The following is a 16,967-nucleotide window of genomic DNA, read 5'->3' as shown; positions in this document are numbered from 1 at the left end:
GTTTGTTTAGTGGCTAAATTGTGTCCAACTCTTTTGCAACCCCCATGGACTGTAGCCCATCAGGCTCCTCTGTCCCTGGGAGTTTCCAGGCAAGAATACTGGAGGGGGTTGCCATTTCCTTCTTCAGGGAATCTTCCCAACCTAGGGATTGAAGCCCACATCTTCTGTATGGAAAGGTGGGTTCTTTACCACTGAGTCACCAGGGAAGCCCAATTAATACGTACAGAAGTTTAAAGTTTGCTCTTAGCCACTCCCCTCTCCTATCTCTACAGTGTGATATGTGCCTCTATGTAGTAAGGCTAGGCTGCTATGGGAGAACAAAAGAGGAGCATCTGACCCCACCTTGTAGGAAAGGAATCAGGGGAGGCCTTTAGAGGAGCTGGGGCTTTAGCGAGGCTGGCAGGTCAAACAAGAGTTGGGGAGAGAAGAAGACAGGATGGAAGTGGAGGCTACAGGTTGGGAGTATGGTAGGAGCATTCCAACCAGAGTCAGAAACTTGTCAAAGGCAGGTTGAAATAAGAAATTTCCAAGTCCAGTGAACTTCAAAATGGTAGGGATGACCAAGATATGACTATGCCTTTGTTCCCTGTGGGTTATCAGCACAACTTGGCACTGCTTTTTCCCAAGGAGCCTTTCTTTTCCAATACATCCTCCACTTCTTCACTGATCAGAGTGAAATGCATAGGGGTCAATCTTTACACTCATTCTACCTTTGGAAAGATGAACTCATCTCAAAGATAAGACTTTCAGCAAGTGTCATGAGGACCATAGTTCTTATCTTTATTCTACCAAGTCTCTCTTTGCTTCATGATCTATTAATATTTGTGGATGGCTCCCAATATGCACAAATCCCCTCTTAACTAGCTGGTAGGGATTTGTCTTGCAAGCAGTTAATATAAAGTCTTCTTGAATCTCTGTATCTTCACTTTGTGCCCCTTGTTGAGTCAGCAAGTTCTGTATACTTGTTGACTCTCTGCTAAATGAAAATGAACTCACTGTTTTCTCTGAAATCATCACCTTTAATATCAAATTAGTATTCCTTTGGCATTTAGGATTCTGGGGTTTGGCCAACAAGTCTTTCCATCCCTGTGATGATTATGTTATGAACCTGACCACCACGTAATGGTCCCCTAGGTCACGAATTCAATTGAGTCTAAAAGCCATGGAGCTTCCTATCGATCTCTCACCAGAATGTTCTTTTCTACCCCAAATGTCAATCACCCATTTTACCTGGGCATGCCTTTCAATAAGACATGTTCTCCTAATGGCCAGATTGTATCATGACACTTTGTGCCCTGTGTCAAGGGTATTTTCACTAACAACCACCAAAACCTGAGGAACAGTCTTCTCCCCTTTCCTTATCTGTTAAACAATCATACCTCTAGGGTCTCCCTGACTAGAATATCACCACAGTTTAGGACAGATTTTAAATGCCTGGACTTTCACTTTTAGGAATCTTTGTATCAGTCATTGGAATGACTAGTAGTAAACTTTCCACTTAAGCATTAACCATTACAATTTTAATTGTTATGGGGCTGGGGGTGGAGGAGAGTAACATCATCCATTCTGGAGAAGCAACCAATGAATTAAGACTCTGCCAGCATATTGATGACATATTTGCCCTGGCTTGTGGCCTTGTTGTCAGTCATGCAATCAACAAACACTTTGTGAATGCTTTCTATATTCAAGGATACTCAACTTCCAGAGATTCTGGTTCTTCAGTGTCATTCCTATTTGCTGCAGCTGTTCCTGTTTTTCTAAGCCCTATATTCCCTGGCTTTTGTTATCCAGCTGCTGGGCTAGCTTCTTATGCCGTTGCTGGCCTCCTGCCTGCCCTGACTTCTAATGGACACTGCTAGGTCCTAGATAGGCCTTCATAGCAGAACCAGATTCCTGCACCCCATGTCTCTTCCATTTCTGACACTCTGTCTGGCTATGTGACACATTGTATTGCCTGGCCCTGACTTGTAGAGTCTCCTGAAAATTCAGATCCTGTAATAGGTCTGACTTGCCATATTCTAGTTCTTGTTCTCTGGCCCCTGAAGTCCAGACTCTCATCTTACTGTTGATTTTCAAATGTTTCACCATCTGGCACTTACTTTCATCAAACAAAAAAAGATTTCTTCCTTCTTGGCTAGCTCTCAAGTAATATGATGCTGAAAGGATAGTGGGAGCTATCCACTATGATTAGAAAAGAGCCATTTAACAGATGAAGAAGGGCCACATGCATGTCCCAAAGGAGGTCACCTGAGAATCAGGCCAGTGCAGAGTACAAGCTTCATCAAAATGAACTAATCCTCACTGTGAAACCCTCGCCTACTGAACATGCAATTATTAACAGGTTTGGAGCCTTATACACCTTTAATCTAGTTATAACAGTAGTTGTATTATTAATATGTCTTCAATCATGTGTTCAACAGATATAGTGCTGCTCAGTAGCTTGAGTCATGTTTGACTCTTTGCAATCCCGTGGACTGTAGCTTGCCAGGCTCCTCTGTCCATGGGATTTTCTAGGCAAGAATATGGAATGGGTTGCTATGCCCTACTCCAGGGGATCTTCTCGACCCAGGGATTAAACCCACATCTCTTACATCCCCTGCATTGGCAGGCAAGTTCCTTACCAATAGCACCACATGGGAAGCCTATTATACGCCAGGTACATAGTAGCTATATGCCTGTCTCTTTTCTCATAGAGCTTACTTTCTAGTAGAGATGAATAGAAAATCAACATAGAATCAGAATTTACTTAATAACATAATTTTAGAGAGTTTTAAATGCTACCAAAAACCTGAAACCAAACAATAGGATAGAGAGTAACTGGTGGGCCTACTTTAGGTGGAGTGACACTGGGGAGTCTGTCTAAGGAAGTGATGATTGAGTTGAGACCTCAGTGATGACAAGGAGACAGCCATGCAGAGATGGGGGAAGAGCACTCCCAGACAGAGGAAATCTTTAAGACATTGCCCACGTATAACCCCCAAATGAACCCAAGAACCTGTCTCTAAGCTGCTCAAAATACACTGGGCTATAAAAACAACACATTTTGAGCCTTTCAAGAATTGAAAAGTTACATTCATTCTCAAAGTTTTATTTCTTGACTTCTCTGCCTCTTTCATGTGCTGGAGAAATGATTGGTTAGTGCCCACCCAGGAGCTGGCTGCTTTGTATTGCTATATGCACAAAGTTCTGAACATGATGCAAAAGAAAACCTGGACCCCCAAAACATATCCTTGCAAAAGTTACATATTAATATTTGGATGTGGAGACTATGAGAAGAAACAGTAATTTATGAAGCTATCCAATATAGAATAATGCAGTGGCTTGGGGAGGTCAGAAGTACCTGGATTTGAATTCTGGCTCAGCACTTATAGCTTGGTCAAATTATTCAATCTATGAACCTCTCTTTCCTCAGAAGTAACAATATCAGTCTTATAGGAATCATAATGTTAATATATGTAAAATGTTTAGTATGCTTTTATGGTTCTTCTCTGGTGGATCAGATGGTAAAGAATCTGCCTGCAATGCAGGAGACCCTAGTTTGATCCCTGGGTCAGGAAGATCCCCTGGAGAATGGAATGGCTACACACTCTAGTATTCTTGCCTGAAGAATTTCATGGACAGAGGAGCCTGGCAGGCTACAGTCCATGGGGTTACAAAGAGTGAGACACAACTGAGCAACTAACACAACACAAATGCTTTTATAGTAAATTCTCAGTAATTGTTAGCTAATATATCATTAAAAACAATTCATATAAATTTTCATTCAAGAATCCTTAAGCTACTCTACTGAGCTTAGCACCATTCTGGGCCCTGTGGGAACCACAAAAGAAGTATCAGAAATGGTTTACATTGCTCATGTTCACTTAGCTGGCAAGTGTCAGAGCCGTTTTTAACCCAGGGAAGTCTAACCCAAGTACCATATCCTTAGCCATTGCACTCCTGCCTCTATATAATTAGAAAGGTAGTAAGTCACATGGTCTGAAGATAAAGGAGAAAGTTTGGTGGAGGAAGTAGTGCTTGAAATAAGTCTTGGAAAATTAAAGATTCTGTGTAGATTGAGAAGGAGATGATATTCCAGGTGGAAGGGCAAGGCATAAGACATAGAAGTGGGAACAAACAGACTTGGGTGGATTGTGCTGGAGAAGAGACCAAAATATGTGAGATCATCACTCTACCTGCTGAGATGCAACCTCCTTATTAATTAATTATTATTAATTAAGCACGTTTTTGCTTTTTTCTTGCTCCTCCTTGAGAACTAACCTTCTCTTTGATCTCTTTTAGGCTCTTTGAAACCCTTCAGTCCCTCTTCTGGTCTGTATTCGGCCTTTTAAATCTCTATGTCACCAACGTGAAAGCCAGACATGAATTCACAGAGTTTGTGGGAGCGACCATGTTTGGTACATACAATGTCATCTCCTTGGTAGTGCTGCTGAACATGCTGATCGCCATGATGAACAACTCCTACCAGCTTATTGCTGTAAGTCACTTTGCGCTACAAGGTGGTGGGTAGGGGGGTGGGTACCTTGGTTTCAGGAGTGGTCACAGTGGGCTGGAGCCCATTGGAAACTCAAGGAAACACTCCATCTGCCTTAGTTATTTTACACTAGCTTTTCTAGTTATTAGATTGAATTATTTCTTTCTAAGGCAGTTTGGACTGTTAGTCCTTTGCATCTTAGTAATGTTCTAATGAATAAGAGTTTCTGGTTACCTGTTAAAATTATGTTTAAATCTCTGAATCCATTTTCTTGCCTTGGTAAGAAGAGCTCAGGAGGTATGAGCAGTTTGGCTACAACATGTACCCTCACTAATCTCTAGGGTTGATTGAGCTAACCCATTTCTCAGGCAAGAGGGATGGTCTTATCTCCATCTTCACTGTAGACACCTTTCTCCCAAAATTGAGCAGTCTATTTATTGCCAAGGACAACTTTATTAGAGGGTGGTATTTTTTTTAATCAAAAATATATGAGTGACTACAGTCCACTGTGAGATACTCTGAAGTAGAGTTCCATGGCTGAATCTTTTTTTGACCATCATATTATCATTTGGATCAGTAGTGTTCATTACTCTAAACTAAAAATGGTGAAGATATAGGATATGGGATCAGTGTAAGCCCTGTCTTGGTTTTTAATGTCAAAATAAATATCTAACCTTAGCTTATTTTCTTATGATTTCTAAAAATGCAAGTGTTAGCAAAGAAATTCTGGCTACTAGATATCAGTGAATTTGGATGTTTAGTTGTATATATAAATACCACATTTTCTTTATTCATCCACATATCAATGGATGGCACAGTGATAAAGAATGTACCTGCCAATACAGCAGATGTTGGTTTGATCCCCACGGTCAGGTAGACCCCCTGGAGAAGGAAATGGCAACCCACTCCAGTATTCTTGCCTGGGAAATCCCATGGACAGAGGAGCTTGGTGGGTTATTGTCCATGGGGTCGCAAGAGAGTCAGATATGACTTAGCAACTAAACAACAACATCAATGGACACCTAGGTTGTTTCCATATCTTGGCTATAGTGAATAATGTTGCAGTGAATATGGAGGTGCAGATATCCCTTCAAGATAGTGATTTCATTTCCTTCAGATAAATACACAGAAGTGCAATTTCCAGATCATACGGTACTTCTAATTTTTTGAGGAAACTCCATGCTGTTTTCCATAGTGGCTATAACAATTTACATTTCCATCAACTGAACACCAGGGTTCCCTTTTCTCCATTCCCTCACCACTACTTGTTATTTTTATTTTTATAATAGCCATCCTAACTGGTATGAGGTGATATCTCACTGCTGGTCTTGATTTATATTTCCCTGATGAAGAATGATGTTGAGCAAATTTTTATGTACCTGTTGGCCATTTGCATGTCTGACTCAATGGTCTTTAATATCCCTGCCAGCTCTGATATTCTATGAGTCTGAGTGTCTATAGATGAACAGCTCTCAAGGTCCTTTCTAGCTTGAAATTCTCTCCATCTGTTGCTTTTGAAATGAAATATAGTTTGTTTTCTCTCTCTCCCCCCTCCAAACCCAACTAGACCAACAACTCTGAAACACTCTATGCTCACTCCTAACCTGTCTCTATAAGACAGAAAGGCATATAGAATCTCAAGGGTTTATTTTTCGACCACTATGCCTATTATCCAAACCCCCTACCCCTACCAAAGATGGCAATATTTGTGCTGAGGCATTTGTCATTTTCTCCCTGGGCATCTTACAGCTGATTGCTCCTAATGGCAGAGAAAAAGGGAGATATTTTCTTGTCACCTAATGCAGGGCTGTGATGTTTTCCACTGAGTTTGGTGACATTTTGCTAGGACGGGTAGAAATCTTCAACTTCAGCTCTCTTGTCAGCACCTGCTGGTAGCAAGTTGTATTTCAGTGCCGCCTACTGCTGCACCTGAAGAAAACACCTCAGCTTGAGAGAGAGCTGGGGGTGGGGCTTGCAGGGAGATGTCCTTAATAGGGTCTATACCATCTCACACATCTACAGTCATAGTCAACCACCCTGAATACTACCTGCTGCTTTGAGATCCTCTGTAAATGTGTCTTTACCATTTGGAACTGGCTCCAATGGGATCCTGATTCCAAAGATATCTGGTTCTGTTTACATGGTAAAGACCAGCAAGTAGATTTGATTCCACTTGCCATATCTCCACTTCAGCAGTGAATGCAGTCTTTAGAAAGGCCTAGACATGGGGGAAAGGTTATAAGAAAGAAAGCCACTGAAGACAAATCTCTCCTACTTCAAAAGGTGGCATGGGGCTTTCCTAGTTGTCCAGCGGTTAAGAATCCACCTACCAATACAGGGGACATGGGTTCAATCCCTGGTTCAGGAAGATCCAACATGCGGCAAGGCAACTAAGCCCATGCACCACAACTACTGAGCTTATGCCTAGAGCCGGTGAGTCACAACTACTAAAGCCCATGCACCCTAGAGCCCGTGCTCCACAAGAGAAGCCACCACAATGAGAAGTCTGTACACTGCAACAAAGAGTAGCCCCTGCTTGCCACAACTAGAGAAAGAAGCCTCCTTGCAGCAATGAAGACTCAGCACAGCCAAAAAAAAAAAAGAAAAGGAAGCACAGGCTGACTCAGTCTAAGTAGACACTCAGTTGTTGACACAGATTCACGGTGAATCTGTGACGTATGAGCACCACAGCACACCATAGCTGTGCTCTGCGGTCTCAGCCAACATCAGCAAGTGAAGCTGGCCATGTTGTATATTATTATTATTAGTGTTGTTTGCAATCAGCTGTGATTTACTTTCCTCCCTTTATTCTTATCTCTCCTCAAGCCACTCATTTTCCTCTGTGACACTTCCTTCAACACACCCACCTTGTCACTGCTGTGCCTGATGTGTATGCTCACAATTCTATCAAGTGAAGCTGTCCTTGATACCTTTTTCATCAAATTCACCCATATAAAAATATTAGGTGGGAGAAACAGCCAAAGTCATTTAACTTAGGCCCTCTTCCTACCCCAACTCACCCACAGGAGTCATGTCTATTGCCTGAGATAGGTCCTCACAAAACATGAGGCTCATGATGAGCTGTGATCAAGCTTTGCTTGGCAAGTTAATAAGAAGCCTGGGTTTCTTTGGCTGCTGTGAAATGTGCAGGCTAATGGTGAGAGCAAGTCCACAGCACTTGCTTCACTGAGCCACATCTGCTGTGGATTGGTTATCTGCCTTGGAGTGGCAGTGCTTGGAGGCTCAGGTGATGGATGAACTCTCCCACTGCATAAGACAGCCGTGCAAATGGAGACATTCATCAGAAAAAAAACAAACAGAAAAACAAATGTGGTGGCACAGAAACAGCAGGCAAGGCTGGAAGGGGCCACTGCACACCATGGAAGTATGCAGGAAGGCAGGTGGTGTCCCCACCTTCCCCTGATCATCCGAGACCAACCTCAGACTCCTTGAGCTCAGAAAAGAAGGCAGCACTTCACACATTATGGAGCAGATAAACAACTGCTAGGCATGGATATGCTATCCCCACTTGTTAAAATATTAAAGAATTTTCATACCAGTTGGTAAATAGCTACAACTCCAGCTATTGTCTCTGGGATGCCTCCAGGCCACTCCACAATCCCACAAGTAAAGGGTAACACCTGGAGCAGCAGGTATTCTCCACGCCCCTGCTCTGGGGTTTTTGTTGGCATACATTCTGATTGGTTAATTTCTCAAACAGCTGATTATTGTGGAGGAGGGCACAAGGCTAAAATGCTGCCTCAAGATTTCCCACCCTAATCACTAGGACTATGACTATGATGAGATAGCATACCTGAGATTACATTACATTACATGGCAAAAGGGGTTTTGCAGATATAATTAAGGTTCCCACACAGGAAGAGTATCCAGGTGGGCCTAATCTAACCTCATGAGTGTTTTAAAAGCAGAAGAGAATGTCAGAGGTCTGAAGCACATGGAGGATTTGGTGTGTCATTGCTGGCTTGAAGATGGGGGGAACCATGTAGTAAAAAATATGAGTGGTGTTTAGGAGATGAATATGGCCCCCACTTGACAGCCTGCATGGAAATGGGGACCACAGTCCTCATACCACAAGGAAATAAATTCTTCCAACAACGTAAATGAATTTGAGATAGATTCATCTCCAGAGTCTCCAGATAACAGCTGAGCTATGCTGACACCTTGATTTCAGCCTTGGGAAGGCCAGTGTGACAGGAGTGGAGTACACAAAGGGGAGACAAGTTGGAGATGAGGTCATGGAGGTGAAGGACAGATCAGGTAGGGCCTGATCAACCTTTGTGAAGACTTTGGATTCTTCTCTGAGTGAAATGGGGAGCTGTGGGAGGGTTTTAAACAGAGTAGGTACATGATGGGAGTTGGACCATAAAGAAGGCTGAGCTCTGAAGAACTGATGCTTTTAAATTGTGGTGCTGGAGAAGATGCTTGAAACTCCCTTGGGCTACAAGGAGATCAAACCAATCAATCTTAAAGGAAATCAGTCCTGAATATTCATTGGAAGGACTGATGCTGAGGCTCCAGTACTTTGGCCACCTGACGTGAAGAGCTGACTCATTGGGAAAGACCCTGATGCTGGGAAAGATTGAGGGCAGGAGGAGAAGTCGGCAACAGAGGATCAGATGGTTGGATGGCATCACCAACTCAATGAACCTGAATTTGAGCAAGCTCTGAGAGATAGTGAAGGACAAGGAAACCTGGCATCCTGCAGTTTATGGGGTCACAAAGAGTCAGACACAACTTAGTGACTGAACAACATTGTGATCTAACTGGCATTTTAATAAGATTGCTGTGGCTGATTGAGAAGAGGTGGAATGGTACAGGGACAGAGACAAATTATGAGACCATTGCATTGACCACATAAGAGCTGTTGGTGGCTTAGACAAGGGTGGTCATGATGGACACAATGAGAAGTGATACTTCATCAACATAACTGTGTACTCTTAGTACCCAAGAACTGTTAAGAAAACCGAATAAAACAGCAACACTGCCAGCCAAGTCACCTAAAGGATGGTATACCCTCTTCCCAGGTGAAGAAGCTGCTCAATTCAAGTTGTAGAAATTTTATAACATTGGAGTCAAATTTTTATAACTGTCTGTTCCCTTTGGGATGCCCTCAGGCAATCTAGATACCAATTTTTCTCCTTGCTGCTTAGACTTTTCCCTGTTGTTAAACCATTGTCTGGAATCTGATCAGAAATTGCTACATTTAATTAACAAGAAAACATTCAGAATGGCAGAGGACATTTTCACAATACCCACCCCTGACCCAAACCTATGAAAACCTCCTGATCATCCCATTTCAGTCAGCAATCTACATCTGCTGGAAGGTTCTGAAAAATCCACAGAGGCTACGTGCTATAAATGATATAAATATAAAGACACAGTAGATGCCTTTGGAGAGCTTTAAATCCAGAGGGAAAAGTCTGACGAGTTAAATAACAATAGTGCTATTACCCTGAGCATATAATAGTAGTGATTACAGAGAGCATGGACTCAGGAGTAGTCAGCCTGCCTGGATTTGAAACCTGGATTCTGCCACTTAGTGTAGTTGGGGTAACTTAATCTCTTTCTGCCTCATTTGACTCCTCTGTAAAATGGGGGTGGATAATTAGGCTTTTCATCTGCTGCTTACCCTCAGATCCACTCCCTGTTCATTTCCTGCGTTGGTCTGTATCAGGGAACTACATTTCCCATAGCCCTTTGCCATTTGCTTCTGTGTGGGTTTGACCAACCAGAAGGTGGGAAGAAGAGAGAAGCTAGGATATTTCTTCCCCATGTCCAACCTTACTTTTTGTGGCACTTGCAGCAGCAGCTGTTTCCTACAGGGCTCACCTCTGGTAGCTCCAGCTACCACCAGGCATCCCCCTCTCCTTGGTACCAGCTTCTGCAAGGCAGCCCCATCTTGGCTCTAGTTCCCACCAGATAACCCCAGTCTCCGAGCTCTGGCAACACCTCTCACCATGTCTTCACACTGTCCCTCTAACTCCAGGGATAAGAGAGGCTTCCTGTTGTTGCTAATCTCTGAGTTGCCTCAGTGCCTCCTGTTTGGTTCTCAACTCTTCCATCCCCTGTGACTAATCTGTATTAAATCTCCTATGTTTGAAAGGCTTAAAGTGATTTCTGTTTTTCTGGCTACCTCCCAACCAATACCTATTTGATTGGGTTGTTGTGAGGCTGATTTAGGAAGTACACATTGAGTTGAGCATTGGAGGTCAAATCTGGGAAGACAGAATAGTGGGGGCAGCTTTTAGATCTCAATCCCTGGGGGCTTCCCTTGTGGCTCAGCTGGTAAAGAATCCGCCTGCAATGCAGGAGACCTGGGTTCAATCCCTGGGTTGGGAAGTTCCCCTGGAGAAGGGAAAGGCCACCCACTCGAGTATCCTGGCCTGGAGAATTCCATGGACTCTATAGTCCATGGGGTCGCAAAGTGTCAGACACAACTGAGTGGCTTTCACTTCACACTGGCAGAGAAATAGCTGGCATGTGCTATGTGTGCTAAGTCGCTTCAGTCGTGTCTGACCCTTTGCGACCCTATGGATTGTAGCCCACCAGGCTCCTCTGTCCATGGGATTCTCTAGGCAAGAACACTGAAGCAGGTTGCCATGTCCTCCTCCAGGGGATCTTCCTGACCCAGGGATCGAACCCACGTCTCTTACATCCCCTGCTTTGGCAGGCAGATTCTTTACCACTAGCACAACCTGGGAAGCCCAATATCAGGCATACCAGCAAGGATTGGCTTGGTGTTGAGTGGGGGGTGGGGGCAGTGCTGTAAAGAGTGTAGAAGCTTGCCTCACTCCTTTTTACCTCTCATCCTTATTCCCCATGAAAATATCTTCAAATGGGAAGGAAGTCCCATTTGAAGGGACTATGTTCGTGCAAAGAGGGGGAGCATGTCTACAAGTCACATCTCTAGAAGCTGGATGACAAAGTTTAGAGCCTGCTTTTAGAAAAATAGTTTTTAAAGATGAGTTCTGCTTTTGTGACTTTCCACATCCCCATGCTGAGTCCTCATGTTGCTGTCTACTTGGCTTAGCACAGCACTTGGGGTTAACTGCTTTACCTTACCTGGACCTTACCTGGACAAGTCCGTGGCCGGGCCTCCACCTCTAGTCTCAAGCTGAAGTCTTTCTCATTTTCCTAAAGCTTAGAGAAATCAGAAATAAGGATAAAGTGAATAATCTGGCATAGACACAAGCCTTTATTAAATCCCAGGCACTTTCTATCTAGTATCATACAGCACTTCCCTGGTGGCTCAGTGGTAAAGAACCCATCTGCCAATGCAGGAGATGTGGGTTCAATCCCTGGATCAGGAAGATCCCATGAAGGAAATGGCAACCCATTCTAGTACTCTTGCCCGGGAAGTCCCATGGACAGAAGAGCCTGGGAGGCTATAGTCCATGGGGTGGCAAGTAAAGACTTTAGCTACTAAACAACAACAACAATCATTATAACTACTATCAGTAAAACTACTGGGGACTTGCCTGGTGGTTCAATGGCTGAGAATCTGCCTTGCAACGCAGGGGATGCAGGTTTGATCCCTGTCGGGAAACTAAGATCACACATGCCACAGGGCAACTAGACCCACACACCACAACTAGAGAGAAGGCAGCCAAATAAATAAATATTTTAAAAAATAAATAAATAATAAAACTACCACTTATTGAGCACTTATAATGTGCCAGACACTATACAAAGCACTTTTCATGTATATTTTCTCATTAAATCCTTACAACTACCTGAGGTAGGTACTATTATCGATTCAATTTTATAGGTGAGGAAACTGAGGCACAGAGCTAAAGTGACTGACCCAAGGGCACACCCTTCATAAGGGCACCAGCAGGTCTGTCTGATCCAAACTGATAATGACACCACACACCTTCATTCCTGCATGAACCCAAGCCCCCAGGCTCCAGGAGGGTGTACACCCTCCACCCTCCACTCCACCCCACCCAATGTCAGACTCCCCCCAGCTTTGCCTCTCCACTTGGTTCACTGACTCACTGACTTTCCCTTAGGTTCTAACCAGAGGGATCTTCTAAGGAGTCTTCTTTGGTTCCAGAGACTAAGTGACTTATTCTGTTTTTCTGAGGTCAGATCCCCTGACCACCAACTTCCCAACACACATACACACACACACAAACTCTCTTTTTCCTTTTTTTTTTTTTTGCCCACCAGACTTCAAACTTCTGGTTTCTTGTTAGTTCTGCCCCTAATATCCCCAGCCTCCCCAAACAATCACACAACCCACCTGAAATCATCACACCCACAGAAGGTAAAAAGTTCAGAGCTACTAAGCTTATTTGCATGACAAGAACTCCTCATTCAACATACACATGCTGTCTTGGGATCTCTCAGCCCTTTTCCTTCTCAAACAGTTCTTGGTTACTTTAAATTCTCTTGAAACTATATCCACAACAATAAATGGACTGACTATCCACCCTCCAGCTGCAGTTGGGGAGAGAGGAGCATTCTCTCGGCACATGCTGCAGGGGTCACCAAAAGCTGACTTTTCAGACTGCTAGCCCTGCCTGGGCCCAGCCCTCCCTCTGGTAGTCTAACACAGAAATGGATTTCTCTGTCATTCTGCATCCATGCCCATGCATGGTTTTGTCTGAGAGCCCATATCTGCTGGGGATGAGAGAGCTTTGCTTCAAAACACTGAACCTTCAATGCCGCCTGCTGCCTGGTAATGATTTTGGTGACTGACAAAGATTCAAGTGGGAATGGGAAGTGGACAAATGAGGAAAGTGAGTTTCCTTACCCTGTGCTAAAGGTCAACCCAACAGGGCAGATGCCTGAGCTCCTTTTAGCATCCCAGACTCCCTTGTACTTGATATTCATCAGGAACATCAGTAGGTACCATGGAGACTCCATCTTGGGTAACTCAAATAGAAACATGATCAACTATGTGAGTGATGGAAAGGGCCTGATGCCCAAAAAATACCTCTTCCCTTCTGCCAGCTGGTATCTTTTACTTTTTCATCCATTCACTTAACAATAAATATCTCCTGGATGGATAAATGAATGAATTTAACAAATGCTTATTGAGAGACTACTATATACCCTATGCTGGGGATATAGTAGGTAATAGGAGCAAGAAAGATGTGGTCCCTGTTCTCATGGGGTGGACAGTCATAGAACTACAGTTTCAATTTCCACTATTTGCATTTCATTTCTTTACCTTAAGACTGCACCTTTTTTGAGTCATGAATTGTTTTGATGAAGCAAAAATGCATGTGTGTGCGTGCTGGGGTCACTTCAGGCATGACCAACTCTTTGCAATTCCATGGACTGTAGCCCACCAGGCTCCTCTGTTCATGGGATTATCCAGGTAAGAACACTGAAGTGGGTTGCCATGCCCTCCTCCAGGGGATCTTCCCGACTGAAGAATAGAACCTGCGTCTCTTACATCTCCTGCATTGGCGGGCAGGTTCTTTACCACTAGTGACACCTGGGAAGCCCATGCATGCATACAGTTTAGCATAAAATCTCAGAGGATTCAGAGACATTCTACCATTGTCCTGAAATCCCTCACTTTGGGACCTTGTCCCCACTTATAATGCAAATAGGTTTTAAGCTGTTAGTAGGTGACTTATGACTCCTTGTGAGTTCAGTCCCTTACTAAGATCAGGTTTTCATGGGGAATCAAGCAAGTGAGGGAAGTATACCTGAAGAAGGGGGCACAACAATAAGAGAAAGAGATTAGAAGCACTGAAGGAAAATGTCGCCATCATCACAATTTGCAAAGGATCAGATCTTTTGTCCCCAACATTCAGAAAACGAAAATCATGGCATCTGGTCCCATCACTTCATGGCAAATATATGGGGAAACAGTGGAAACAGTGGCTGACTTTATTTTGGGGGGCTCCAAAATCACTGCAGATGGTGATTGCAGCCATGAAATTAAAAGACGCTTACTCCTTGGAAGGAAAGTTATGATCAACCCAGACAGCATATTAAAAAGCAGAGACATTACTTTGTCAATAAAGGTCCATCTAGTCAAGGCTATGGTTTTTTCAGTAGTCATGTATGGATGTGAGAGTTGGACTATAAAGAAAGCTGAGTGCAGAAGAACTGATGCTTTTGACCTGTGGTGTTGGAGAAGACTCTTGAGAGTCCCTTGGACTGCAAGGAGAGCCAACCAGTCCATCCTAAAGGAAATCAGTCTTGTGTGTTCATTGGAAGGACTGATGTTGAAGCTGAAATTCCAATATTTTGGCCACCTAATGTGAAGAGCTGACTCATTTGAAAAGACCCTGATGTTGGGAAAGATTGAAGGCAGGAGGAGAAGGGGACGACAGAGGATGCAATGGTTAGATGGCATCATTGACTCAATGGACATGAGTTTGAGTGAACTCTGGGAGTTAGTGATGGACAGGGAGGCCTGGGGTGCTGTGGTTCATGGGGTCGCAAAGAGTCAGACATGACTGAGAGACTGAACTGACTGACTGAAGTCAAAGGTGCCTTCAACCTCTACATAAAGTAACAACTATTGATGGACAATCTGGAGAGAAGCAGAGAAGACCTGGCCTTCCTATGGATTGGCCTCTGAATGTGCTCTTCATAGGCTAAAAATAATTTTGGTGGAAATGTAAAATGCCCATGGCCCACAGGCCATGGTTGACAAATGTGTACTTGGCTTCTGCCTTTAGTCTTGTCCTGGGCATCAAGACTCTGTTGACTAGAAAACTATCTGATGAAAGTGTTCTTTAATTTCTGAGCAACTTTAGGTTTAAAAACTAAATGTGAGAGCTGGCTGATTAATATTAATAAGTTCTCTCCCTTGCTGTGGTCACTGGAGCCCTACATGTAGGTCGGCTCAGCATGGAGACAGCCTGGGCCAGGAGGTGGCCTGTAGCTACAACACAGAAGCCAAAATACCCCAGAAGGAGCCTCAGAAGTTATGACCTACTGCAATACTCTGCTTTTTACTTGCGATCTGACAGCAAAATTACATTATCTTAGCTGTCAAGGTATACCCGACTTTGTTTAAAAGAGGATAATAGAAATGACCTAAGAGTAAAAAATTGGTGGGAGGAGGTAATTGTATTTCACCCCTTCTTATTCTCCATTCTTCCATCATGAGATTTTGCTTTCCCTCTGTTCTCTTTCCCAATTTTCCCTGTATGTTTGAACTTTTAGAAGTACCTGTGCATATAAAATTTTAAGGTAATCACAAAGGCTTGATGAGAAACAGAATTATCTCAAAGCTGCTCCTAATAAATGTGACATGTCAGGAATCACCCAGAGTGAAAGAAAAGAAAGTATGATAGGCCTTCTCATTCATTAGAAAATCAACACCAATCACTAAAGAAGGCTTGGATAGCTGGAACCAGAATCCTCTCATTGACTTCATCAAAGTTCCCATTGGCCTAGGCCTCCAGATTTTTGCAGGCACAGAGAAGTTTGCATCGCCCAGTGAATCCTCAAGGAAGTTATTCCATAGTGTGTTTCTCTTAATACTAATGCAGAGACACTTTATACTCAAGTCCCTCCATCCTTAACCAGGATACACTGTATGACACATAGTGAATAAGTGAAAGTGTTGTTTGCTCAGTTGTGTCCGACTCTTTGCAGCCCCATGGGTCACAAAGAGTCAGACACGACTGAGCAACTAAACAACAGCAACAACAACAAAGAGTCAGAAGACGTGAAGTCTAGAGCTGCTTTGTGTGGTGTGTGTGGTCAGTCATACAGTTGTGCTATTCCTTCTGACCTTGCATAGACCAGGGCATTCTGTTCCCAACTTTGTTCTTCATGCTATTCTTCAATCAAAACTTACCCATCTTATGTTCTACTCCAATGAGGCTTACCTTCCTCATATCTTCATATAACAATGGAGAGTACTGGTGTCTACTGGGAGAGCATCACATTTTAAAATTTATTGAATTTGCAAAAAAGAAGTTTGTACAGGTTTTCCATACATCTTATGGAAAAACCTGCACAAAATTTTTAGCCAACCCAATATATCATCCAGGCGTCCCTGGTGGCTCGACAATAAAGAATCTGGCTGTGATGCGGGAGACCTGGGTTCAATCCTGGGTTGGGAAGATCTCCTGGAGGAGGTTTTGGTAACCCACTCTAGTATTCTTGCCTGGAGAATCCCATGGACAGAGGAGCCTGGCGGGCTACAGTCCATGGGGTCACAAAGAGTCGGACACAACCGAGGGACTAAGAACACACAGAATATATCATCTAATCTCCCTGAGACTTTTTGTCTTCTCCTCACACCCCTCAGCCCACCTTGTGGTAAGAGAGTGAGGACAAGAAGAGAAAAACAGAAACTATTCAGATGACTACAGACAAGTTAGTGAGGGATTTAAGAAGCTGTGTGATCCTGCTAGTTGATTTCCTGAGAAATTATGAATTAAAAACTTCCCAAATTTCATTCTGACTCAGAAAATAGATGATTTATTTGAAGGCAACAGAGTAAGTCAGAGGTGGAGTATGGAAGAGAGAATTCTGGGAATCCAGT

General features: G+C 43.4%; 1 protein-coding gene across 1 annotated transcript in view; it reads left to right on the top strand.

Moving 5' to 3' along the window:
- TRPC5 (transient receptor potential cation channel subfamily C member 5) overlaps positions 1–16,967 on the top strand; it is a 164,090-nt gene that overhangs the window by 124,555 nt on the left and 22,568 nt on the right. The window contains exon 6 of the mRNA XM_043458785.1: positions 4,282–4,477. Coding sequence (XP_043314720.1) covers positions 4,282–4,477 — 196 coding nt within the window. The remainder of the gene's footprint in view (positions 1–4,281; positions 4,478–16,967) is intronic.

Source organism: Cervus canadensis, chromosome X, assembly GCF_019320065.1.
Source record: "Cervus canadensis isolate Bull #8, Minnesota chromosome X, ASM1932006v1, whole genome shotgun sequence".
Taxonomy (NCBI): domain Eukaryota; kingdom Metazoa; phylum Chordata; class Mammalia; order Artiodactyla; family Cervidae; genus Cervus; species Cervus canadensis.
Note: the sequence above shows the minus strand (reverse complement) of the source record. Positions and strands in the feature narration are given on the sequence as shown.